This window comes from Melozone crissalis, unplaced genomic scaffold (genome assembly GCF_028551555.1).
Source record: "Melozone crissalis strain CALT ecotype California unplaced genomic scaffold, PUWL_Pcris_2 ptg000019l_1, whole genome shotgun sequence".
NCBI lineage: Eukaryota > Metazoa > Chordata > Aves > Passeriformes > Passerellidae > Melozone > Melozone crissalis.
In genome coordinates, this window is record NW_026535797.1 from 23,023,147 (window position 1) to 23,048,351 (window position 25,205).

Sequence of the window (25,205 nt, forward strand, 5' to 3'; positions counted from 1 at the left end):
ACTCTGATTCTTCCATCATTACACACTCACTGTACAGAGCCCCTCTCCATCCTATGGCAGGCTTTTCACAACACAGCACAGAATTAATTGTGCGGCGACAGGTCTGAAAACCTGACAGGTAATCTTGGAATTTCTACAGTTCATGGTCATAATGACTACTGCTTGAAACTCTTACCTAACTACTACATTATTTACAAGCAGCATGAAGTTCACTTAAAGTTTCTTCCTAAAGTGTTCAGTAGGATGATAGAGAAAGTTAAGGAGTCTACATTCATATTGATTTCTGAACTGGTTCATACTCTGAAATTTTCTGGTGTGGTGTTCAAGGTTTTGAAGCTGCTTTTTGCTTTCATTTTGGTTTGGGTTTTTTGGCAGGCTTTTTTTTAATAACATTTTAGGATACATGTCTTTTTTTGTATTTCAAAGCTTAAGAAATTAAGCAAAGTAAGATTAGCAATGTCTTTTGATAATCTTACTGGGGGTTTTTTTCCCCCACACACACAACAGAAACTACTACAACTGTTATGTAATAATATTACTCTTCTTTTCCAAACAGAGGTAGAACAAGAGTTTCCTAATACAATCTGACAGAATTGGCCAGGCATGCTATTTAAAGGTAATACTATTTGAAAGCAGGTTACCTCATCTCAAAGGGCCAGGGGAAAAACCCTCTATAGTAATCTGTCTGCACAAAAGATCCCAGGGGATTTCCCCTCATCCAAGTCACCTTCACGCAAACACAATCATAAAGAAGCCATCTGAGATGCAAAGGAAGCCAATGCTAAATATGCCCAAGTTTTCCTTCTGCCTTGCAAGGCTGGAAAGGGGTATAACCAGTATTATTTCTTAGAGCTAGTTCTTCTCCAAAATAAAAGGAAGTTATAAAGCCTTTTTCCTCATTACTACAAGACAAACATCCAGAATCACAAAAGAATGGGGTATTTCTTCCAAACAGCATAACAGACTATTTAGTCTCACCAATTAAACAACTAACTGCAGTCATGAGTTTCTGGAACTGATGCAATGTAAGATCATAAAAATAACAAAATAAACTGTTGAACAATCAGGCAGAGTAAATCAATATTCAGTTCTGATTTTGGCTATTAATAGCCTGGGTCAACATTCATTACAGAATGTGAGTTTGGCTCTCATAGATCCTCTTTCCATCTTAATCAAACTGAAAGCTCTCTAGAAAAGCACTTGCTCATGCTCTTGTGTCTTTGCAGTGCTTAGGAAAGCCTAGCTCTGATTTATGAGACATGAAGAAAATGTTACAGTTTTTATGCATTTTTTTCCTAAACCTAGATGAGGTTTCTTTTATTGACCTTGTTTTGCCCACAGGGCCTTAGTGAAACAGTAAGAGCTACTAATAAAGCTTTCTGTTATATTAGTACAGCAAACTCATTCAATGTTTTTAGGTAAGACTGATATGACAAATGAACAGTCATAGAATAAATAAATACATATAAAAACACAAATAATAAGCATAGCCTTTACATTGCAAGCACAAATGAGAAGAAAGATTTATGGGGGAAGAACTAAATTTATTGGGAACCTTTATTCTTGGGCTTTTTCTTTCTTTCTTCAGGTGGTAGATACTTCTGCCTCATATGAAATTTCAGCCTGTACATCATGGTTCTGACACTATCTCAGTCTTTCAGGGAAAAGAAAAAGGACTTTATTGCTACTGTTGAACGTGGTACACTCCTTCAAATGAAAACTCAACCTGAGTGTTTGTGTGAAAATGGAAAGAAGCAAGAGAAATTGATCACTTTTCCCATCTAGTACTCAAAAGTTAAGTAATGAAACATTCTTCTAATGAATGAGTCATACCTCAGAGTATCTTACAAGTTAAAAAACTATTGGTACTAGATAACTTATTGGCTCTTACAGACTGTCCTGGAAAGACAACTTTTGTCAAAATAACTGCACCTGTAGAAGAACATCTCTAAGTACAACATTTTACCCATCATAATCTTGGGTACTGTACCAGCGGATAGAGGAACGCACACAAGAACAAAATATATAATTTTTTTAAAATCAATTTAAAAAAATGAATAAGTCAGTGATTCTCAAGTGGAGGCTCAGTGGCCTGCGCTCATCATGCAACTGACCAAAATATAATGGATTACTGTGTTCCATAGATGGTAGCATATAACTACATAAAATGCTACAGGGAAAAGCCAAATGTTGCTGGCTCAACCAAGAAGCAGTTTCCAGGTTATGTCTTATATCCACATAACTTAGATGAGTATTACTACACCCCTGCCAGAATTTATGTTAAGCAACTTCACTTTTCAAGCTTTTTACATGAGTACAAGTTAAATTTCCAACCAGAGTTAATTGAAATCATTATGTTGTCAAGATATTTCATAATATTAACGTTGGATTGATAGTCTTTTCATGGAACTATTTCAAAGTACTTCTCAAAGAAATGCTTTGCAATTTACTATGTTAATTAAAACATTACTAGATCTATTGATTTTAAATGAAAATGTTGACACTAATATAATGCTTTCAGTATAAAATGTATTACCTTTTCCACAAGGCTGGCCTAACCTGGCTAAATGGGGGAGTGGGGTGGGCTCTAGTACAGCAGGACAAGAAAAACCCCTATAATTTTCCCTTTCCTTTTCCAACTACCATAAACTAAGCTGACATGTGCCTCCCATGCAATAAAGGCTTTTTACTTCTAACTGTTGTCTCTATTCAGTGAAATACTATGAGACTTTATTGCTGCAATGGTCACATTAAAAACATGGTTTCCTGCAACTATAAAAATAAAATATTAAGATGAAGAAAAAAAACCCCAAGTATTAAGTTTTGCATTATAACTTCCCTTGACCTTGCTTTATTATACAGCAGCATGAAGGTCTCTACATGGCTGCATTAAAATACTTTACAAAAAAAATCTTATCTATAGACCCATAGATAATGTCATGCAGTGCAGGAAAGTACACATGATTTAATACAAAGCTTGTGGTTTTTAACAGTTTTCATAGAACACTGAATCTGTCAACAAATCTAAATCTGTCTGTAAATCTAAATCTGTTTAAACTGCAAGAATTAAATTCACCTTTGTTGATTTATTATCAAACATGGATTTATCTATGCCACATTAAAGGAAATCAGCATGGCAGTAAAGAGAAATGTCTTTAAGACAAACTCAAAAAAGAAATCAAGTTACCCAATTCTGCATTTAGAGCAGGTATCTTTGCCTCACTGTAGTGCAAATGAGCAAGTACTGTTTCAAAAGACTAACAAAACCATTAACCAAATCTAATCCCTGTCCTTTAAAACCTATGCATACAGTTTCAGTTAATATTCTGTCTAATCCCTGCTCCCACTGGAATCAGCAGAAGATACACACACTAAGGAGTCTGTGTTTCCTTTGCTGTCTTTTGGGAATATAATTACTGAAGTACAACATGTAGAGATACTCGTGTCCTTGGGAGTAACCATCACATGGATGCATTTCCGTGTAAGCAGGGGTGTGAACTTAACAGACCTTCAGTTCAGCAGGAAGTGCACTACTAGGTGACTGTATCAGAAATTATATTTCGTTGAAACTTATTGGTTCACATTCCCTTCCTACAGAAACAGGGAAAAAATTGGTTCGTTCATTTCACAGAATTTTACCAAGGAAAAAATGGCAAGGCTTCCATCAGTGGGGGAGGGAAAAATCTAATTCTCTAGTCAAACACAAGAGAAAAGACCTCACTGACAAGTCTAAAAGTTTTACTAAAATTTCCAGTACCAGTTTTCCATCTTGAAGCTCACAGACACAAACTGCAAATAAGGCACAGTATCCCAACACTGAAAAGATGTCGAGAAAACTGCAAGTGCTATAGAGAACCATATAAAACCAGAATGTCCCCAAATTTTTAAGAACCTACTTCAGCCAAACTTTTGCTCAAACTTTAACTGCCACTACCATTAAATATTATGCTCATACTTGGTCCTGCCAAGGGAAAGGCTTGACAGAGGAGTTTGGACAGAATTTCATTTCTATTCAACAGCATCTGACCTTGAGCCTAGAAACTCCCTAGAGGATTGTGGCAGGAGAGTTTTTCTGCTTTGTTTTAATTCTAAAACATATTCATCTTCCTCTAGGGGAAAAAATCCACAATTAGCTTTACATTACCAATAGGCCTGCACATGTATTCTCTTTAAATTTCTTGTAGGAAGACAGGTGTCTGCAGTTCTGATAAAGCTTCATTTGGCTCTCTGACAGGAACATACTATTCCATATATGTTATTTTCATCCTCAAATTTAGCCATCTACATCCGTCCTCAATTAAAGCAATGTAAATATGGATGGACTGAGCTAACTGCAATTAAATTACACAGTTAAGCACAAGACCAAAACTCGACCCAGAAGCTAGAAATTAATTTAACTTTGTGTTCCAATATGCTTTTAGTCTTACAGTGCCTTAGATTTTCCTCTGAACTCTTTTTTAGCATTTTGACAAAGAATCACACTGCGTATTTTTGAAGCAAACCAGCACGCAGAGGAAGGTAACTCAAATAACACACTTGTCGACACTTCTGTCAGCTAATTTATGCTTTTTAGATATTTTTGGCATTGCTAGCAAATAAAGGCATGTATTTTGTTTTTACAGTTCTTGAAAGTGTAACTGCTTATCACAGCAGACATACTGCTGTCAACTTTTTCTACATAGAGGCTTTAAAATTCAACTGGTTTACCTTTTCTCCAGTCTAAAAAGTATAAAACATCCACACACAGACCAAATAAATACTCAATAATATTTGCAACTAGTACAAAAGATAGAAGTACTAATTATATGCATTAATATTTAATGACTGGTGAAGTTAAATTCTTAATAGCCAGTTATTCATTTTTATAACAAAACGTCACTTTTTCACATCTCTTATGCCAAAAGCATAAAAGACCAGAAAACAGGTGCAGGAAGCATTTACTGTACCCCTTTAATGTCTAAACTAAAATTCTTGGACATAATGATATATTCTGTTAGAGAAATCAAAGGACTTTGAATCATCCACAAAACTTAGAAAACATGTTATCAGAAATCACACTAGAAAATGTATTATGTTGTAGAAAATGTATTATGTTAGGAAATAAGAGGCATGTACACAGCTCTCTGGAAGCACGAGAAGCAAAGGTGGTCTTTTAACCTGAGAGATGAGAGCAAGGCACAGTTTCTCAAAACACACTTCTTATTGTTTGTTTCAACTTAAGGGTAAAGCATGAGAGACTATACTGCATTTCAGACTAAAAATCCCTGATCTGAAGCAGAATCTTTGAAACAACCATAGAAACCTCCCAGTCTGGTATAGTCTGACACATTCAGCACAGAGAGAAAACATGGGCAATATTAAAGAAGGACCAAGCATTTTGAATGTTTAAGAATAAACCTGCTGAGCTGATGACAAAAACCATTAATTCCCTCATTTGCAATAAATGATATGATGAACCAGTAGGTCATTACTAGTTCATCTTACAGCATTCAAGTTGTATTAGGTGCTATCAAAACAAACAGAAGAGCATGCCTTAGCTTAGTATCAAGTGAACTGGTTGAAATATTCATTTGGATTAATGTAAAAAATCTAGAGAAATATGGTGTCATTAGTTCCACCCACCTGCATTTCCATCAGGTAAACACAGGGCTTTGCTTAGCAAAATTCTCTCTGTAGAGTATTTTACTGGCAACTACATATAACATTCCTCAACAGCTCATACTGCCATGATTGGCTGACAAAAGTTTGGGAATCTTGAAATTTGAATCCACCCCTTTCAAATGGTGATGTCTAATTTAATGCAGAGATCACTTAATAATTAAAAAAAGAAAAAAATCCCCAAAACATAAAAACAAACCCAAGTGCACCAAACCAAACTTAAAACTGTTTCTTCTATGTATTTTGTATTACTGACAAAAACAATGGGCCCTCTTATATAAACACCTAAATAAAACACCAATACTCATGCCAAGTCAGAAGTTGTTGCAATATTAACGTATTTGAAACAAAATGGGAAAGAGGAGTCACACATACTCATCACTGTACCGGCAAATGAGACTTAATAGCAGATAATAAAGTTATTTTCAATTAGTATGCTAATTGTGAAATTGTAACAAAAGATTTTCCAAGCTTTTTCATATATTCCTATTCCTTGAATAATCAACTACAAGTAGAGATTTCATTACAAGTACAAGGATCTGATGTCAGTATTCTTAGTTACAGGAGGTAAGACTCAAGCCTCTCTCAATCCAATGCTTACTTTGTGGCAAACTAAAAGTTTTCAGGCTTCATCACATACTTATTCTTGTAATTCCTTAATATCATTGAATTAACTCATGACAACTCAACTAGCCATATAATTTGCTTTTTATAAAACCAGATCTAACTTTTTTTTTTACACTACAAGATGCATTCCCTAAGTAAAATAAAACATCTCACACAGACAAGCTTTTCATTTATAGAAATAAAACAGTGGGTTTGGATATCCAATGGAACTGCATCATTAAAAAACTGGTCACTCCTATAAAGAGCCATCAGCTGTAAAGAGACCACAAGCAACAAGTGTTGATGCCCAAGGCTTTTTCCAAAAGAGAATACATAATAATTCTAATGGACTGAATGGGAAGGAGAAATTCAGATTGTTTATATGTCTGCACCTATCAGACCCAAAAGAAATTTTAAAAAAAGCAGAAGTGCAGAACAAAAACACTATGGTAAAGAGACTGCACAGTAAAAAAAAAAAATTGATACATGAGTATACAATCTCCAAATGCGTAACATGGAAGTAAAAATGGTTAATGTATAAATATACAAAATTTATCATCTAAAGCAGACACATGCATTTCATATTACTAGACTGATTTAACTATATAGGACAGAAATGTATTTTAGACCAGAAAATGTGTATTGGGAAAGAAAAAAAAAGTTCTGATTTCCCTACTTTTTAAAAGCTGATTTCAATGTTTTTTACAAGCATGGGTAATTAATCTGAATCATATATTGCATAGAAACAAAGGAGTAATACAAAGTTTAGTTGCATGTTCAAAGTCATGCAAGTTACTGTCAGATCTGAGAACAGAAAGCATATCAAACCTCAGCAGTCACATGCTGCAGCTATTGAATTCACAATGTTCCCATTATTTTTGAAGAGTGAACAAAAAGGCTTAGGAAATTTAAAGTTTCTGCTATGGACCACACCATCTATTGTGAATCCTCGAGATGATACCTCAAATAGGGAAGAGTTTTCTGCCCAGCTAACTCCTCCAAAAGCTTTAAGCCAGTGGCTGACAAACTTTTCCAGCATAGAGACACTTAAAAGTATCCATTGTACTTAAAAATACCAAACAGTAACTGTAAACCTATCAATCTGGTAACTTAATTTTCTTAGTTACTTCTCACTTTTCAGCCATCTGCAACAGCAAATTGAAAACCAACTTATCCAAAATAACTCTGTAATAATTACCATGAGAGAAAACAAGGCAAATCAGAAAATGTAATCTATAGGGAAATTATTACAACATTTTTAACAGATTGATATGAAAATAGCTATGGGTTTCTCCAATACTTTTCTGTTAGCATGACATGATGACTTATGCTGCTGTTTTGTAATAGAGAAAAAACTTTGGATTCTCATCTACTTTGATATTCTTAGAAAATCCTCTAAGTAGCACAAAACAGTTTTCAAACTTTGTTTGACAGTGTGCAGCTTGATCATATTCATTGAAGCAAATCAGACATAAGCACCAATGACAAAATTTGCTCTGGCCACGGTTGAGAACAAAAACCACAAACTTGCAGCCTTGAAAAAATAAATCTGAACAAACTACTATAATTCTCAAGAAATATCCTGCTGAATTTCTTAGAGCAGAACATAGAACTCTGATTTAGCTGAAACAATAGAACTGAGTGGTGCAGCTCCCATATGCATGGGGGCCAAACTGCAGCATGGACAAGAAATGGCAGCAGGGAACACTGTCCATACAGTCCAATGACACTCACAGCCCACACAGATCAAGTGCCAGCTGCCCCAATGCCACTCTAAAGCTGAACTCAACCTTACAGCATCTGAGTTGGCTCGATTTTAAAATCCAAAACAAAGCATCCAAACTCACAAGAGAAGACTTTCTCCCTTGTCATAAAGAACAGATTAAAAAAATAAGGAAGAAATATAAAATTAAACAGCTGACAGGGATATTACAAACAGTTGCATTGTTACTAAACTGCTGACAATATACTCATACTTGTTACCAAGATACATAGCTATACTCTCTCAAGGGACATTCGACACCTTCAGAATACATGTTACAGGATTAAATATAATGGCTGACAAGAACCAAGAGCTCAGTATTCTACAGCAGGCTCATGACAGTATCACATTTTGTATATCACAACAATCAGATGGCTCACTAAAATCTACTCATCTTTACCGAAGTAATTTTTCAAAGATTTTACCCCTGACAGGCACAAACTGATGTTTTTAACAGTCTGTAGGAGTTACATGTTTTTCAATGAGGGGACTGTGGGCATCTGACAGAACTGGATGGCTTAGTTTGCATGCAGTCTATAGAAGGCAGGATTGGGTTCCACATTTCACTTTTAGTTCCCAAGTGGTATCCCCATTCTAAGCAGTAACAAGTACACTGTGTTTGAAATTTTTATTTTATTAAGTTTGGACCAGAAATAGAGGAAGAATCAGATACTGTTTCCTTTCCCATTCTATATTTACCCTGCCTCAATTAAGTCAGTTTTGTGACTCCTTCATAGTCACAGTTAGCAATTCCATAGCTCATAAGAAGGCATGGCATTACATTGCAGAAATTGCCTTTTCACCCACCTATCCTAGATAGCTCTGATGAATAGAAGCAGTCTTCACAAGACTCAAAGAGCCAACAGGACTGTTCTAAACTTGTGAAAAGTTTTTGTCTCTTTCCCTTTTTTCCCCCCATACTCCCTACTCAAAATATTTTCTCCTATCTTTATCCCAAGCTAAGGGAAATGTCTGCAGGATGAGGACTCTAACTAGGAAGGAGAAGCAGGATCATTCAAGAGGACAAGGAAGTTTCTTCCCTAAAGTCATGGCATTTTGTTTTGGATTTATGGAAGGTTCTGAGAGGTTCTAGGTGAAATACATGGAACAGGCAGTTAATATTCCCCGATTTTTACTTCTAATTGACAAGTTCTCCATGCTAGTTTCTACCATTAGATTACCTGCTCCATTTTCAGAAAGGCAAATATAGAGTTACTACTACTTCAATTGAACCAAGCCTTCCAAACCTTACCAGTACAGACATCAAACTTCACAGGAAAAGAGGGACTTCCTGCAGCTTTGGTAGTAAGCTTTGAAGTTGTCTCTGCTGCAGCATTTGAAGCTAAAACAAAGCATTAATTAAAGCAGAGAGGAATCTCCTGTGCCAAAGCAACACAAATTTAAGGAGCCACATAGAACTACTGAGGGATATGTTGACAATATTCCTCAAGAAACCTCTGAATATTCAAGAAATACTTAAAAACAGTTTCAAAAGGAAAATAAAAATTAGGTAAGAAGGAAATGGAAACTGATTTTTAATAGACAATATTTTGTGTGAAAATTTTGCTGAACATCAAAATGGAGATTTTTTTCTTTTTACCACAAGCTTAGCAGTTTGTGCCGTTTACCCCATGCTTCAGAACAAATGATTGATGGTAGAGCAGTACAAAAACATACACAGAATTTTCTTCAAAAATATTCATTATCACATCAGTGCTTTGAGTACAAGCACAGTTTTTTCAAATACACTAAGCACAAAGAGAAAAAAACACCATAAAAACCCCAATATTATCAACTGCATCATCAGAGCAGCCCTTCACATAGGAACAGCACAAATGCCCTAGGGGAAGCCATCTGTCTCCTCCAGTAAGCTTTGTAAATATGCAGAATTGTGTTTGTATCTTTTGTTCAATACCTGGCTATTGTCAGTGGCCCATAGGTGGAAGGTAAATTTCCCCTGTACTACACATTAATCAAGAGGATCAACACACCATTACCACAAGGCACATTTCTGTATTTACACACTTTCATGCTAGATTCATGCAAGAAAAAAAGTAGCAAAGACTTGCCCTTACTCATGTTTGACATGCATATACAGCAATACAGGTTATCAATAGTGCAGTCTTACACCATTTTTTCACCAATGAAGCGCTGTATAACAGAAGTTTACCTAAACCAGGTTTGCCATCTCAAGAGCAGACACGTTCGTGACTTTCTCCAAATAATCACACTATTCAAAACTTAACATATCATTTTAAAAGTGTGTTTGTTTTTCTTCATTTTAATGACAGAATGCCATGCATACCTTAATTTAGACAAGAAAAGAAGCGGCACTGGCAAAAAAAAAAAAAAATTAGCAGAAGATATTTATTCCCACTGTAGGAAAAGCCTCATGCTTTTAAATACTATTAGAATGGTTTCTGCAAGCATGGCCAACTATCTAAAGGTCATAAAAGTCTCTGCAACACAGCCCTAAGTCTGAAGATAACTTTAAAATGGGTAACTTCCATAGCAGCAGCTATAACCTGACTGAAAATAAGGTCAAGTAGGCTACAGTGAGATCTGGCTTACAAAAAGGAGGCCTATAAAAATGAGCAGCTTTAATTAAGATAAACTGCATGTGTTATGTATACACTAATTTTCTACTTTTCCACCTTTTGAGTTAAGAATTCAAATGCAATGTTTTAAGTCCAGTTCTGAGTATATTTCATGTCATTTCTTTATAAAATGTACTTTTTATTCATTTCTTGATTTGATTTTACCAGTACATGTACCTTATGCTAACCCTATCCATTCTCCACATAGCAGTACTTAAAACTGGTAAAACTGAGTAGAAAAAACATAGTTTATGCTTGATTAGCCATATAACTCATGAAAAATCTCAGAGAAAAGAAAATTTAAGTTTAGCATATGTTAATCATAGAATATGCTGAATTGGAGGGATACATTAGGATCATTGTATCCAACTCCTGGTCCTGCACAGGACACCCCAAGAATCACCATGCAGTATGCATTATTCCTTTAAGTACAAGATCCACTGAAATTAAAGCAGTTTCCCAAAAATAAAAAGTACAGCAACAATCAGAACTGCTACATCTAAATGTAGCACCTACGTGCATTTTTAAAGACCTATGTGCAATAGAAGAACTTTCTCACCAGACTCTGAGCAGAAGCCCACCCTTCAATCCAGAACAAAAAAACCCGCAAAAACCCCCCTTGCTATTGTCAATAATAAATAAATATTCAGAAAATGCATAACTGGAATTTAAACTAGCTGCAGTTACCATAGAAACAAACAAGACTTACTCAACACTTCCTACTCTATTCCATTATCATTACCTCATGAACTTACATGGAGAACATTGTTCCTATTCCTATGGAAACCCTGGAAATAGTCCCCATCATTGTCACGGATGAAGGCAATCTAGAACTCATCTCTTGGATTCATTTATGTGCCACCAAGGCCTATGAAAGATTAAAAATAACTAAACAAAGTTCATTTCTCAATAGAGATGAGCAGAATCTAAACCATTCCCCATGAACAGCTGGCAGGTGACTGCCAAACACTGACAAGCAGTTGATAATCTCTGAACATCTGCAATGACCAGACCTGTGCAGTTACACTGACACCCTGCAAGGTACATGCTCAGCAGTTTGGGCACTGCCTTGTTACAAATGCCCCAGCTACGGAAGAATCTGCTCTTCAATCCTTACGTCATTTCTCTTCCTTTTTGACCTCAATGAGAAAAAGGGAACTTTTATACAAATGTAATAGTGTATAAGCTAAAATACATATGTAATTCTTTCCATCTCCAAGAACTAAAATAACTTTAAAAAAAAAAAAAAGGCAGCAGCAAACAAAACCAAAAAAGAGGACGGAAAAAAAGAGGGGTGGGCCACCAGCAAAACCACACCATATCACCCAGGGCATCTTGTGATTCCTGCCTGTGCAGTCAGATCTAGAAGCTGAGAAAGACTTTCCCTTTTCTCCTTTAAGTTCAGAAACCTTCCCTTCGCTAAAGGGAAGACATGGCACTATTTATTTTTGCCTGATTAGAATATTCTGTAAGTCCCACCAAATCTTGCATAATTATCTAAGAAAAATTGTAATGTCAGAGCAAAACAAATTGTTTTATCAAAGAATGCACATGCTTCACTGCTGCAAAACTAATGCTATATTGGACTTGTAAAAGGCTTGGAACATTATGAGTATGAAAGACTAAATCACGAAAGCATGCATTCAATTCCTACTCTCTAGCCAATTAATATATTTTATTCTAAATTAAGTTTTATTCAGATTAACTGCATCCTAAGAACATTACACATGCTCAGAAAAAATAAAAAAAAAAGCTATGTTAATTTCACAAGAAGATTGGTTACAGGACATTTCCAGGATGAGAGGGATCCAAAATGAAAAAAAAAGAAAGAAAAAAAAGAAATTTATGAGAACTTGTCTGATCCTTGAGAAAATGTATTAAGCTTCATATTTGAATTCTGAACTGTTGCATACTCATGTTTGCTGAAGGTTTCTCTTCTTGCTTTGAAAACCTGGTGAAATAGCTGATACTGTCAAGAACACTGTCAAAAAATGTATGTGCATACCAGCCACAACTGCTTGTCCAATTTCTTATCTGTCAAATACCAAATTATCCTTTGAGATATTATCCTATCTCATTAAAGCAAGGAGATAACAGCCACTATGTCTTTGGAAACAGGGAGAAACCCCACAATTCCTGAACTATTCAATTTCACTCTGGCAGCTAGAAAACTATTACATACTACAAGAGGTTGTGGGGATTTTTCCCCCCCTCAACACTAAAGAAATTTGAGTCTTCTCATTCAGAAAAAAAATAAAAAGAAATTAAAAGGAAATAAAAAACAGCAAGATCAAGTCTAGCTGTGAAAAATACTGAAAAAAACCAAAACACCCAAGGAAACAAACCAAAAGGCACATAAAATACCTATCTATATTTCCCAGGAAAATTTACTATAAATACTTACATAATTAAAGATCCACTGGTTTTACCCAAATCAGTAGTGAGGCCCTCTACCCTTTTCAATAATTTCTCAGAAGCCCAGTCAAGGGTCTACAGATTCCCATAGACTGAACTGTGTCAAATTCAACAACATACATATGACTTCATTCTGTATATCAAACACTCAATCTAATTAAGAAAATCTTTTTCTTCTTACTCAAATGATATAATTTCAGGAAGCAAAATCAGTTCATAAACATGTTAAATTTCCTGCATCTTGAGATTAATTATGAATGTGTCTGATTCTTCTTTGAGAAACTCACCTCAGAAATCTGATACTTCCATCATCTACAGCATTTTACAGCACTTCAAAGTAAATCAGTATTTACCTGAACAGATTTTATGCAAACTTGTACCTTTTACTGTTATTTATATTTATGCCCTTGAACATCAAATGCAAACAGAACTGCATGGGTTCAATTAGCATGTTCTCAAATCATGTGTTTATGCAATTTAACATGGACGCATTTTTAAATCACATGTCAAATTCCCATCTACATTGTTGAAGAGCAAAAGTCACATTTTCAAAGGTTGTGGCACCAAGAACATTATATTTCAGTGATGATTTTATTTCAAACCAGTTACAAAATTTCACTGAGATTCTCTGAAGTTTTAAATGGTATTTTAATCACTTTAGCTTCTAGTTTATAAGTACGTGCATTCTAAAAAGAAAACTAATCCAAATTACATAGGAGACACTTTTTACTGCAGTGAACTCCACAAAAAACCCTTGCATTTTAACATTTGACAACGCTCAAAAGCAATTATGTTTAAATTAAGTGAAAAATGAAAAAGTTTTTTTTCCTTTAAACCACACATTATCATCATCTGTCTCCATTTGATATGTAACTGCTCACAGGTTTGAAGGATTTTTACACTAATAAAGAAAAATATAAAGGGAATATAAAATCATTATTAGTCTATTGAATATATCACAAATCTCGTTGCATAGCCATTTCAATCTTGTCTTTGCTTTACCGTTCTGACCACTCTCTACATTTGTAACACTGGGCTTAATTTCCAAGTTTGCTTCCATTCTTCCAGGTACAATTTTACTTTCCGATAAAAACCAGTCTGTATTTTATAGTCTTAGTTTTAACACCTAATATGAAATTAATAAATTCACTGTTTGTAGTTTGAAATCATGGGGCAGAGTAGTGAAATAGGCTGGTGAGTGGACTGGCAGTCATTTTTTCTTACTTGCTGTCTCTGCCTCTCTCTTGCAGTGGGAACTAGTCTGCTATTTGCAGAGAAAATTGGGATTGACTCAGTGCTGATGCAACAAACCAATCAAAAATCCTCCACTAATGCTGGGACACAGTGCTTCCTTTAAAATAAAAACATAGAAAATCATAGAAAACTTACAAGTACTCTGCCAGTTAATGTCTGGGCAGATATCATGACTCCTGCCCAATCCTTCACAGACGTCATCCATCCCACTTCTGCTGCCACATTCTCCTCTTTTTCATCTGTTGGTTTGCAGGCTCCATCTGCCTGTGTATCTCCACCACCATTGATCTTCTGGGCCTCCTGCAAAGAAAGTATTTAGGTTAGTTAATGTTAGCAATTTGACAGTGAAATTCAATATATAGGTGGGGCCAAGAAAAGTAATAAAAACCAGAAAATCTGTCTTCCTGGATCCCTGCTAGGTAAAACTAAGAACCTATTTGGCCACATCTTGAGAAATAAGAGAAATAGAAATGTTCTATAAGGTACCAGACTAACTAGATAATACTCTCCTTGACATTACATCTTCAAAACATATACTTAGCACTAAATATACAATATGTTACTTTGTTACAAGCAACATAATTGACAACAGCTCTGCAATTACAGAGTTACATACAAATGAATCTGTCAGACATACACCCAAAGACCTTTCGATGTATCAGTTCAAAATACTGCATACTAGGTGTGAACATAATTCATGTACAATTTTAATTTCCTACCACTAGAATTAATTATCTGAGTAAACCTTCACTGAGAAGCATGATGTAACAAGACAGCAATTATGAAGTGTGAGGGGAACAAAATCCATCATAAAGAATCTGCAGGGAGCTGCCACGCTATCAGTGAACCTGTGTTTCAATGGAAGTGTTTAATATATCACAGGAATTATTCTGTCAGTAAGTGGCTCTCACAGAAAGAAGAGCTAGAAATTAGAGGAGCCTCAGCTGCACCAAGCTCACTGATGAGTAACATGCACTGGAATTCATATCAGTCTCTCATGGATGCTGCAGCAAGGATGTCGTGCTCTGTGACTGCCTGTGATGTGCAACAGTCATGGGTGCTGCACAAACATCAAGGGAAACGACAGGAAAAGCCAGCATGGATTGTACAGTGTTTAAATCATACTGCATGCAAAGCATCACTGTGCCACGAGCATGCCTTTGGTGACAGCATAATACTAATGACTTCCTGAATACTTGACAAGTTATGCAAAACAAAAATAGGAGAGGCAGCAAAATCCAGCGCTGAAGTAATTCCTGAGCACTAGATCTGCATTAGTGTTCCAAGCACTCTGCACAGACCAACAGCTTGAAGGATCTTGTTTATAGATTACTTGTCTGTAGGCCAGTAAGCAGGAAATCAATTGCCATTAATCCCCTTTGGGATATCTTTCATACAAGCAAGGATGCTGTATAAATGGTGGTTATGTGATAATTATTGCAGTAGAAGTATATCCTGTGATGGTCAAAACGCATAGCTGTGAGATGGCCTTGAGGACGCAGCTGGACACAAGGGTACAGGAACTTCCTGAGAGTAACACTGAGCTAATAAGGCAATGTCATTGAATCTGTCAGCAATGAACAGTAAAACAATGCTAAAAATGTAAAACAGAGACCAACAGTTGTTTTCAGAGAAGCTCAACACTGCAACTTAATTAGCTAATCAGATTCTTTTTTCTCTATTAGTTTCCCCCCCAAAAAGCAGGCTCCATGTTCTTACTAGCGATTACAGCAAAGTGTGATGTTACTATATTGATAATAACAAATTATTCAGAGTTACAACAGTAATTCAGTACACTTCTCAAGCAAATAACGCAACAGAAGTTTAAAATTACTTTGTATTTGCATAGCTGGACCTCATTCACAGACAAATTTGGACACAGTGAATCAGATGTTCTACTCTCGGCGTTGAAAGACGTATCCTGTGCCGCACACGCACGGAGCACAACCTACAGATGAGCTCACTGCAGAGGACAGCAATGTACGACAGGAACGCTTGCCTGGAGCCAGCTGGGACCCAAAGCCACGGAGATCAGACCCAAAGAAATGCCTTCACCACCATCAAGGTTTTGATTACAAGCCAGGAAAGAGAACACTAGGCTCTATACTCCAAACAATACTGAAGCTTAGGCTACCCAGACATATCTCCAAGGCCTCACTGGTCCTAGCTGCCGTCCCCAGGGTCTCCCCTGACTCAAACGCCCTCTGTGGCCCAGGACACCACTTCAGCCCCATCCAGGACTCCCACAGCCCTGTCCTTTCCAGCCTTGGTGAGGCCACAGCCAGTTCCCTGTGCCTGAGCCACGGGCTGCTGCCCCAGGCTGGCCCAAGAAGGCTTCAGGCCAGGCCTTGTCCCACCAGCCCAGTCATGGCGTTGGGCAGGCCCCTGGCCCAAGGGAGCCCCACAGCCCTGACAGCTACAGACTGCTTAAAACACCACACATGACATTTCTTTCCCTCTTCCCACCAGATTCTCTGCCTTTTGTAACTGCTAGAGCTTGTCTTTCAGAACTGTAAGCTTCGCACCAGTTTTACTCCATGGTCCTCCTCTGCATTGCACAGTGAGCTTTCATACTCTGTACAAGTTTCTATTGAATGAATTAACGTGGCTTTCATAGTAAAGGAGTATAATTATCTCTTGCTCTCAGATAAGAAAGTGAGGTGGTGATGAGGTACCTAACTCAGTCACTAGAGAAGTCACTGGCAGAGCCAGGATGAAACCACAGGTTTTTTTGATATTTTTACGCAGCAGTGCTTGTTTAAAAGTGCACAGATGCACACCTTGCTAAAAACACAACTACAGACCTTGCTATAGAAAGTCACAGAACTACAGATCACTAAACAAAAAGCTGAATAAAAAAGTCAATTTCATTGAACTTGTATTAAGGTTAGAAAATTCTTTTATTGTGTACATTTTCCTTACCCCCAATCTTTTTGTCAATAGATGTGATTGCTCACAAGATATAAAAATAATTTAAAATTTCCTAGCACTCAATGAAATAGGAGGCAATTTACTTAATTGAAGGAGAAAGGTAGCTTTTATATTTTGAAAAGATTTTCATAACCTACAGTTCTTTTGCTGTATTGACTTTTTGTTGCCTACAGAATAGAGCAGTAAAACATGACAAACCTATTCCATATTTGATTCTCTAAAGGTATTAAAGTCTTTAATGCATTGAATGGCTATATTTCTGTATTTATGCTACTTACTTCACCTCTATTAAAATCTCCCACCCATATTATTTCTTAATTAAAATTTAAGAGAAAATAATCATCCCCTGCCAAGTATGATTTGGAACAGACTCTCCTGATCAGCCTAGCTCCTGCCATTATTGTAGCTATAATTAACATGCAGATTAGCTGCTGTTATGTAATATTTTTATTCAGTTGGGATATTTTAAATTTTTTTATCTACATAGCTAGCTTTTATCTTACTTAATTGGCAGTTGAGCATTAGGAAAAGTTTATCCCTGAGTCATTATGCAATTGTGCAGTGATCACTAAAGGAGGTTTAAAGGCTGTTTTTTTTTTATGCTGAGCAAAAAATTCAGTCCTGTTATTAAGGATATAGTCTTGTTTCATTGCTAGTTCCTCATCCCAGTGCACTGAGTAACCAACACCTGAAAAAGGTGCTTAAAGTAATAACCTGACAGTGACGATAGCTGCTTAATTATTTACAAGTTCAATACTACAAGTAAGAGATTTTTACCCACTCTGCTTACCAGTTTTCATTATTTTAATTACTTCATGGCAGGAACACGCAGGTAGATGAAATGAGAAGCAGTATATTGTGAAATATATTATTCCTGAACTTAATGACTAAATGGAAACTAGCATGATGAGGAGGTGTGTGTACAGGAATCAGTACTCAGTGTTCTACCAATGGCTTGGCACAGACCTGGACTAGAAACTTCAATGGTTTGTCTCCTATTTTCAGCAATAAGTATTGATTTAGATTACCTAAGTTCTGGGATTCTTGAAGACAGTCACCTTAAGGAAGAACTCAAAAAGGCAAAATTCACTCAAAAACAGGTAGCAGTTTTCAAAACATAGTCCTGCCTGTTCCATTTCACCTCTAAAATACCTATACAAACATAGAACCACTGCACAGACACCTCATCCAACTCAGGACAACACAAAATCAAATCAGAAAATTATTATGAAACCTTAAAACATCATCTAAGAATAATCTTTTTACAAGTCCTAAAAACACAGGACAACATGAACGCAACCTGAAAAGAAGTCTCTGATGTATGGTACTGAAAAAACTTGCTATCTTGTTAAGATATGTAAAAACATATGAAGATATGTTAAAACATATGAAACAGGGAGTCAATAATGTGAGGGAAAATACCTGGGTTGAAATGTGATGAAACAAAAAAAAGGATTCGGTAACCTCATTTACCTAACATGTAACTAGCTGAATATTACACAAAAATCATTAAGTATCACCTGTAATGGGATACAGAGCAATGAGTCATGACCACATCACTCAAGAGAAAGTAGTATGCTCAGTCTAAGCAGATGTTTAAAAACAGTAACACCAACTGGGCAAACACAGTATTGGCCTTTGACTTCCACCCTAGATAACATGAGATGAGAAAGGGCCTGTCAGAATGGCAGCTGTTCCTAGTTTAATGTATGCAGTAATAATACAACAAGAAAATATCATTTGGAGCAGTTAGGAAAGGGCTGCTTTAGATAATGATGCCAGCAAATAATAACTTTATTAACTGCCCTTAAATTAACAGCATTGCATTCCTAGAGCCTGGCATTTTATGAAATGTTTCATATCAATCCACAACACTATGATAATGCCATTCTTACAAATTAGGAATTTGTATTTACGTTTCTTTCCTTTTCATTTACCTGTTTCCCCAAAGCCACCAAGAGGTGCTATGTGAAGAGAAATAATTTTGCATATGAGACTATTTCTCCTTTCTCTTGGGCAAATGTCTAAAACACTGTTTAAAATTATTAGATTTCTATCAAAAAATTAATTTCATGTCCTTCAGTACATCCACTCACCACTTTCACATCTCCAAATAGGGGTCTTAAATTTATATAAAACCATAATATTATGCTGCATTCTCTGAAGCTGGGCAATGTACAGGGACTGTTAAGACTTCAGGTACCTACTGCCATAGCAGACACCTTCTGTCAGATAAAGTTACCATCTATTGTCTCCATCTAAACAGCTACTGAGTACCAGTTCATCCAGTGCCAAAAACAAGCAAACAAAAAACCACCCTGCAGCTGTTCACCTGTTCTAGTGCAGTTTAGGAAACAAAAGCTTTCACTGGAATATTAATAAAGAAAACAAATGGCAATGTGAGAAATGAACAGCTTTATGGAGACTTCCAAACCTCTTTTAAGTCAGACTTGTAAGAAAAGAGAAAGCAAAGGCTAAAATAACTAAATGTGACGGAAGAGGTTCTTCTAAACTGGCCTATCCCCAGCATTTCTTTGCATATTAGGTTACACTGACGTCAGCTGTCATACTGTAGCTATGGTTCAACTTGGTTCAAAAGATTAATTATTGATACACAGACAAACATTATTCCTTTCACTGAATAAGAGAACCAGAATGATCTGTGGAAAACATGGCTGATAAGATAACCCAGCATTTTGCTCTCATAAAATATTCACAAGCCATATAAATTTGTTGTCTGCAAATTTGGAAGATAAGGAAAAATAAGTCAAAAATAGAATACAAAGCTTTTCTTATTAGTTTAAGACTGAGATGTTATACTCTGTTTTCTGCATTCCCAAGGATCTCTAAGAAACACCTTGCCAGTCCTTCCTTACAACCAGAGCCTTACTTTCTATGCTGACCACCAGAAAATCTTTTTTTCCTCTTCTTGCAGGGACCAGCTTTTCTGTTGCATTTTTCCAAACCTTCAGTAACGCTCACAGATTTCATGTTCTTTGACCTTCATATTTCTGGTACAGGTTACTCTTATAGAATTCCCTTTTCACATCGTTGCTTTGACTGACAAAAATTGCTGCATTATAGGAATTAATTCTAAAACTTTGACCTGAGAGACAAGATAAACTAGACTAGTAAAATATAGTGTTCCACCCATGATTCCACAAATAGTTCTCCAGTCTGTCAAATGAAGGGTTCCCGGGTATGGCTCTCACTTAAGAATAAGAAACGGCAGACACCTACATTATCTGAAAGCTGAAGTACAAAAGGATTCATTTCAAAGACTAAAAATTTCTACACATTAATGGAAATGTTATGATGTAACACTTTCATTGATGTGAAACAGTATTTCCAAATAACTGAAAAACTGTCTGGCAGATTTCCATTCCAGCCTAGTAATTGAGAGGAATGCTGAATGTCCCTGTTCTGTTATCAAATTTTGAAAGTCCTCAGTCACATTGTCTAACCTCTTCATGTCTTCACCCTACAGCTATAAAACAAGAGCAACAACAGTTTCTGTTGCATAGGGATCTTAAAAATATAAATACACATAGGATTTTAAGTGTCTTGATATTCACCAACACAGACAACACAGACATAATCTAAGTGAAATCACAAAGTAAGACACACTAAAAACCTACTGGTAAAAGCTGTTAGGTTAGTTATATAAGACAATTAAACATTAAGACATGTAAAAGAGAAGCAATTAAGAACGCCACACAACATAGGGAAATGCAAAAGGAGAGAAAGTCACTGCAACTTCTTGTTCAAATAGACAAACAGTGCTTTTCAAAAACATGAGTGGTTCAATTTAGCAAGTGTTTATATCAATAGTTATGTAAGCTTTCACTATAAGTTAAGAATTTTGGGTAAAAAAATTAATGTAAATTTACTGATAAAAATAGAACTAAGTTTGCTTTTGGAGCTTCTGATTGTGTATCAGACCACATTGCTAGAAATAAATAAGTTCTGAACTTGTCATAAGATTATGTAACAAGTGAACTTACTGTCTGCAATACATAAGTAAATAAAAAAATAGGATAAGTCAGTGATGTACAGGTTAAAATTACTCCTGAAAATATTTCACAAAATGTCAAACTAATACCTAGCCTTTACATTTATTTTCCTTTTTTATATTTAACAGAGCATTTCTTATTAATTTTCTCTACTAAGACCAAATTATTACCACATTAAAATATTCTCTGAAGGCCCTTTTAATTACCAAGTAGCAGGCAAGAGGGCAAACAAGCATTTCACTTTATTGATGGGGGCACTGAATTAAAATGAAATGATACTTTTCATTATTCTTTGGTCCCTACACACCACAGAAATTTGTCCATTAAGTAAATTAGACAATTACCATGTAAGGCATTAGTCTTCAGCTGTATTTTCTGTGGTTCAAACCTTACATTGAAATCATTCTTTCAAAATATGCCTTTAAAAATCCTTTTAAGTAGATTAGCCTTAAATATGATAGAACCTAAACTTGCAAAAATATATGAAGCAACTTTAGAAGGGACTAAATTATGAAAAATACAGACAAGTGTTCCTGAATAGAAAAGCATAAAGGACAAAAAGGTGCATGCATTTTCTGTTCCCCTCTTCTTTTTGTTTCCTCCCACCTAACAGAAGACAAATCAAACTAAGCACACAATTGAAAATAAAATTGATAAAGACGTTGTCATGAAATGAAAAATGCTGAATTACCTATATTCTACTGAGTGAGAAATATCTGTCACAGATGACAAAATGCTTTCAGGATTTATCCAAAAGTCTCAAAGTGCTTCACAAATGGGAGAAAACAGTCTCAAATATGAGAAAGAAGTAAGAAACAGTGGGGAAATTACCTAACTTGTTTATCTTGATTACAGGAAGTACTCTAGTTGATTGCTTGTAATGTTGTTGTTGTTGTTAGCATTAAGTAATACGCAATTCCAAGATTTTCAGTCATTACCTCTTGGCACTTTTTTTTACTGCCGTGAAAGAATGAAAGATAGCAAAGAAACCACATTTAATTTTTTCTAATTTTAAGAGAAGTATGACTAGTAAATCTTTTCTGATCTATAGGATCTAGATTACAAGCATAGCTTTCACAAAATGACTATGTGATAGATCCAGTAGTAAGAAAAATAATGAAATAACTACTCACTGCCAGGAATAGTCAATTAAGTCATTAAAAGGTTCCAAAAATAGAACGTTTATTTCACTACAAGATATACTCAAGCACCATTTACAAAATAAGTATCAAACTGCTTTGTCAGCGCTGTGCAACTTCACAGTATCTTGTCAGTTGTATGTTGTTCTCCATCCTGCTCAATCACAGAAGGGAGGTTTGTACCTTCTAGCAAACAGGATGTTTTCATTCACTGCATTAACTTCCCAGTCATCTCTCACTCGTGCTATCAGAGGTATCCAAGAGAAGATGTCTAGACTGAACTGCAGAAGGAAATTCTTTCCCTCTTCTGTGAAATACAGAATAGCAAGGCAGCTAGCACCTGTGACAAACTAATGTTCAAAATCACATTTCTATTGCCCAAAAATCACAAGAAATCCATGGATTAGGAAAAGCAACGCCCAGCTTAAAGGACAAAGCAGAAAGTAATATAGCTACTCCAAAATAGGAATATTGGTCGTTACATAAAGAGAACTAACCACTCATTTCCTTAGCTGAAAGAACACGTTTTCTCCTCAAAAACTTGCTGACAGGAATTTGAGAACTTCATTTGACTCAAATCAAACATTTTCACATAAAGGGGATGGACTTTAACACTTGAGTTTTCTTCATACGTAAAATAGCAAGTTTTCAATAATTTAGTGGCAATCCTCAAAGGGGAGCCTCAAATAAAATTTATTTGCATATACATTTTTATAAATAGATTTATGATTTTTCAGAAGGTTTTAAAGATTACAGCATAAAAGATGAAGGAGAAAGGCAGTGGGACAAAAAAAACCCTGAGAGACTCACAAACATAACAGGTTGGTAATATCATAAAACACATGTATAACAATAATTTGAAGACTGCCAGAGAAGCATTCCGTCATCTGCCCAATTTGATAAAAGAGTCGTCTCTAAGGCATTTTTTATTCAAGGGTAGTGCACAACCTTTGTTCTCATTGTATTACAATCCTAAAGGAAAGCACAATGAATTAAAGGCAGCTCTCTGTAGGATACAAAGCCATATCTAAGCCTATCCTGATGCAGGAAAATAGGTTCCAGTATGCAGCACATAAATATTTGAAGAGCAGCAGGTCAGCCAATTAAGCAATTAAAACTATTTACTAGCACACAACACTTCTCACTCTGAGATTACAGAGTGCCATGCAGCTTCCAGACTGCAAGAACTTGGTGCAGGGGGGAGTCAGAGAGTACACAAATGTGCAGGAATCTGGAGCAAAGATATACAGCTCTACTTTTCAAAATACTGAAAATGCAGATTTACTTGCCAACTGCTTTAATGATTAGGTTGAAATAATTATATTAGACTCAGCATTTCCCTCCAAAAGACCAGTTACATCACATTGTAAAAAATGTACAAGTGCTATTATTTAATCAAGTAGATGTGACTTGATTTATTACCCACTGCTATGGAAACAATTTTATGTAATGTTAATCTCATTATTCTACCAGGAATTTTTTCTTCTTTAAGGTTAAATTTCTTTTAGGTAGCTCATATTACTTCGGTTCACTTCCTAGACAGTAACTAGCAGCATCCAAATTATCCAATGTCAACACCTGTAGACTACAAATACAGCACCTGATATATTTATCGTACAAGGAAACACACACAGTTGTTCCAAATTTACAGATACTGACTGAAAGCTGAGGCAGAGAGAAAAAGACTGATAAACTTCTGACTTGCCTATCACATCTCCATTAATTGTTACTTATGCTATATAGAATGAGAACAACCTCAGTGAATTCTCTTTGACTTTCTTAACTTCATCACCTTAAATAACAGGAATAACTTAAAGCAGCACAGAGATCATCCCTGCTCTTGTGTGCAGTGATGCAATGCTAGGAATTGATGCATGACATTGACATTGAACATTGCCTTTTTAAGCAATCAGAAGTTGGACTAGTGGAAAATAAAAATACATTGTGTCCATTCTTGGCTCTCATAATGCATCCTGCTCCAAGGGAGGACTGAATCTGCCTGTACCAAAATTTCTGTGTGAAGCTCCTACTCTGAATAGGTCATTTTCTAATTGAAAACAGCAACTCTTTGAAGCTCCTCAGAGGCCTGAGTGCTCAGAAGCAGCCCTGGCAGAGTTGCATGAGTAGCAGAGGGCCAGTGAGGCAGGCACTGTTCTGTCTCATGAGTCTGCAGTTTTTGGTTTCAAAATTTATCAAAGCAGCAGATAGAGCATATGTTACAAAAATATGCTACCTCTGAACACTCACTCCGCCTATAAATTATGCATGACAAAGCAGGCAGTTATTGTCACCTGAGCAGAAAAGGTAATGAACAGAGGTGAGAGGATAGGTCGTTTTAAATTTCTAGCTCTTTTGGTAAGATTAAATAAGAGGAAATTAAAGTATAACTACTGTTAAATCATCAAAAAGTATTGAGTTTAAATTTGCTCGACCTTCATCAGAGCAGAAGTTTACAATGACAGTAAAGTTAAGGCTATTATGGAAATTTCAATCTTTAATGCTGTTTGTTTATATCTTGCTATTCTGTGGCAATGTGATAATGTTATTACAGGGCCTGGAACTCCAATTTTTTCTTTTAAATTTTATATTAATTATTTTGATAAAGAGTTTTGCGGCAGCATAAAGATTGAAGAGTTCATCAAAGCAGGTTGTCACACTGTGCACTATTCACAAGATGTGTTTTACTGAACCTACTCATCAGCTTGAAACTTTCTCCATTTACCATGGATAAGTCTCTTACCATAAGAAACTTTCTCCATTTACTGTGCTGCATAATCACCTCACACAGCTTTTCAAGATGCAGGTGCCCCCTCCCATAATTTATCTGTGA

At 35.9% G+C, this 25,205-nt stretch overlaps 1 protein-coding gene across 28 annotated transcripts in view; it reads right to left on the minus strand.

Annotated features, from left to right (window-relative positions):
• Positions 1–25,205, minus strand: part of KCNMA1 (potassium calcium-activated channel subfamily M alpha 1) — a 411,380-nt gene that overhangs the window by 280,756 nt on the left and 105,419 nt on the right. For all 28 annotated transcript variants that reach the window (XM_054276930.1, XM_054276928.1, XM_054276929.1 and 25 more), the window contains one exon: positions 14,428–14,592. In XM_054276930.1, coding sequence (XP_054132905.1) covers positions 14,428–14,592 — 165 coding nt within the window. The remainder of the gene's footprint in view (positions 1–14,427; positions 14,593–25,205) is intronic.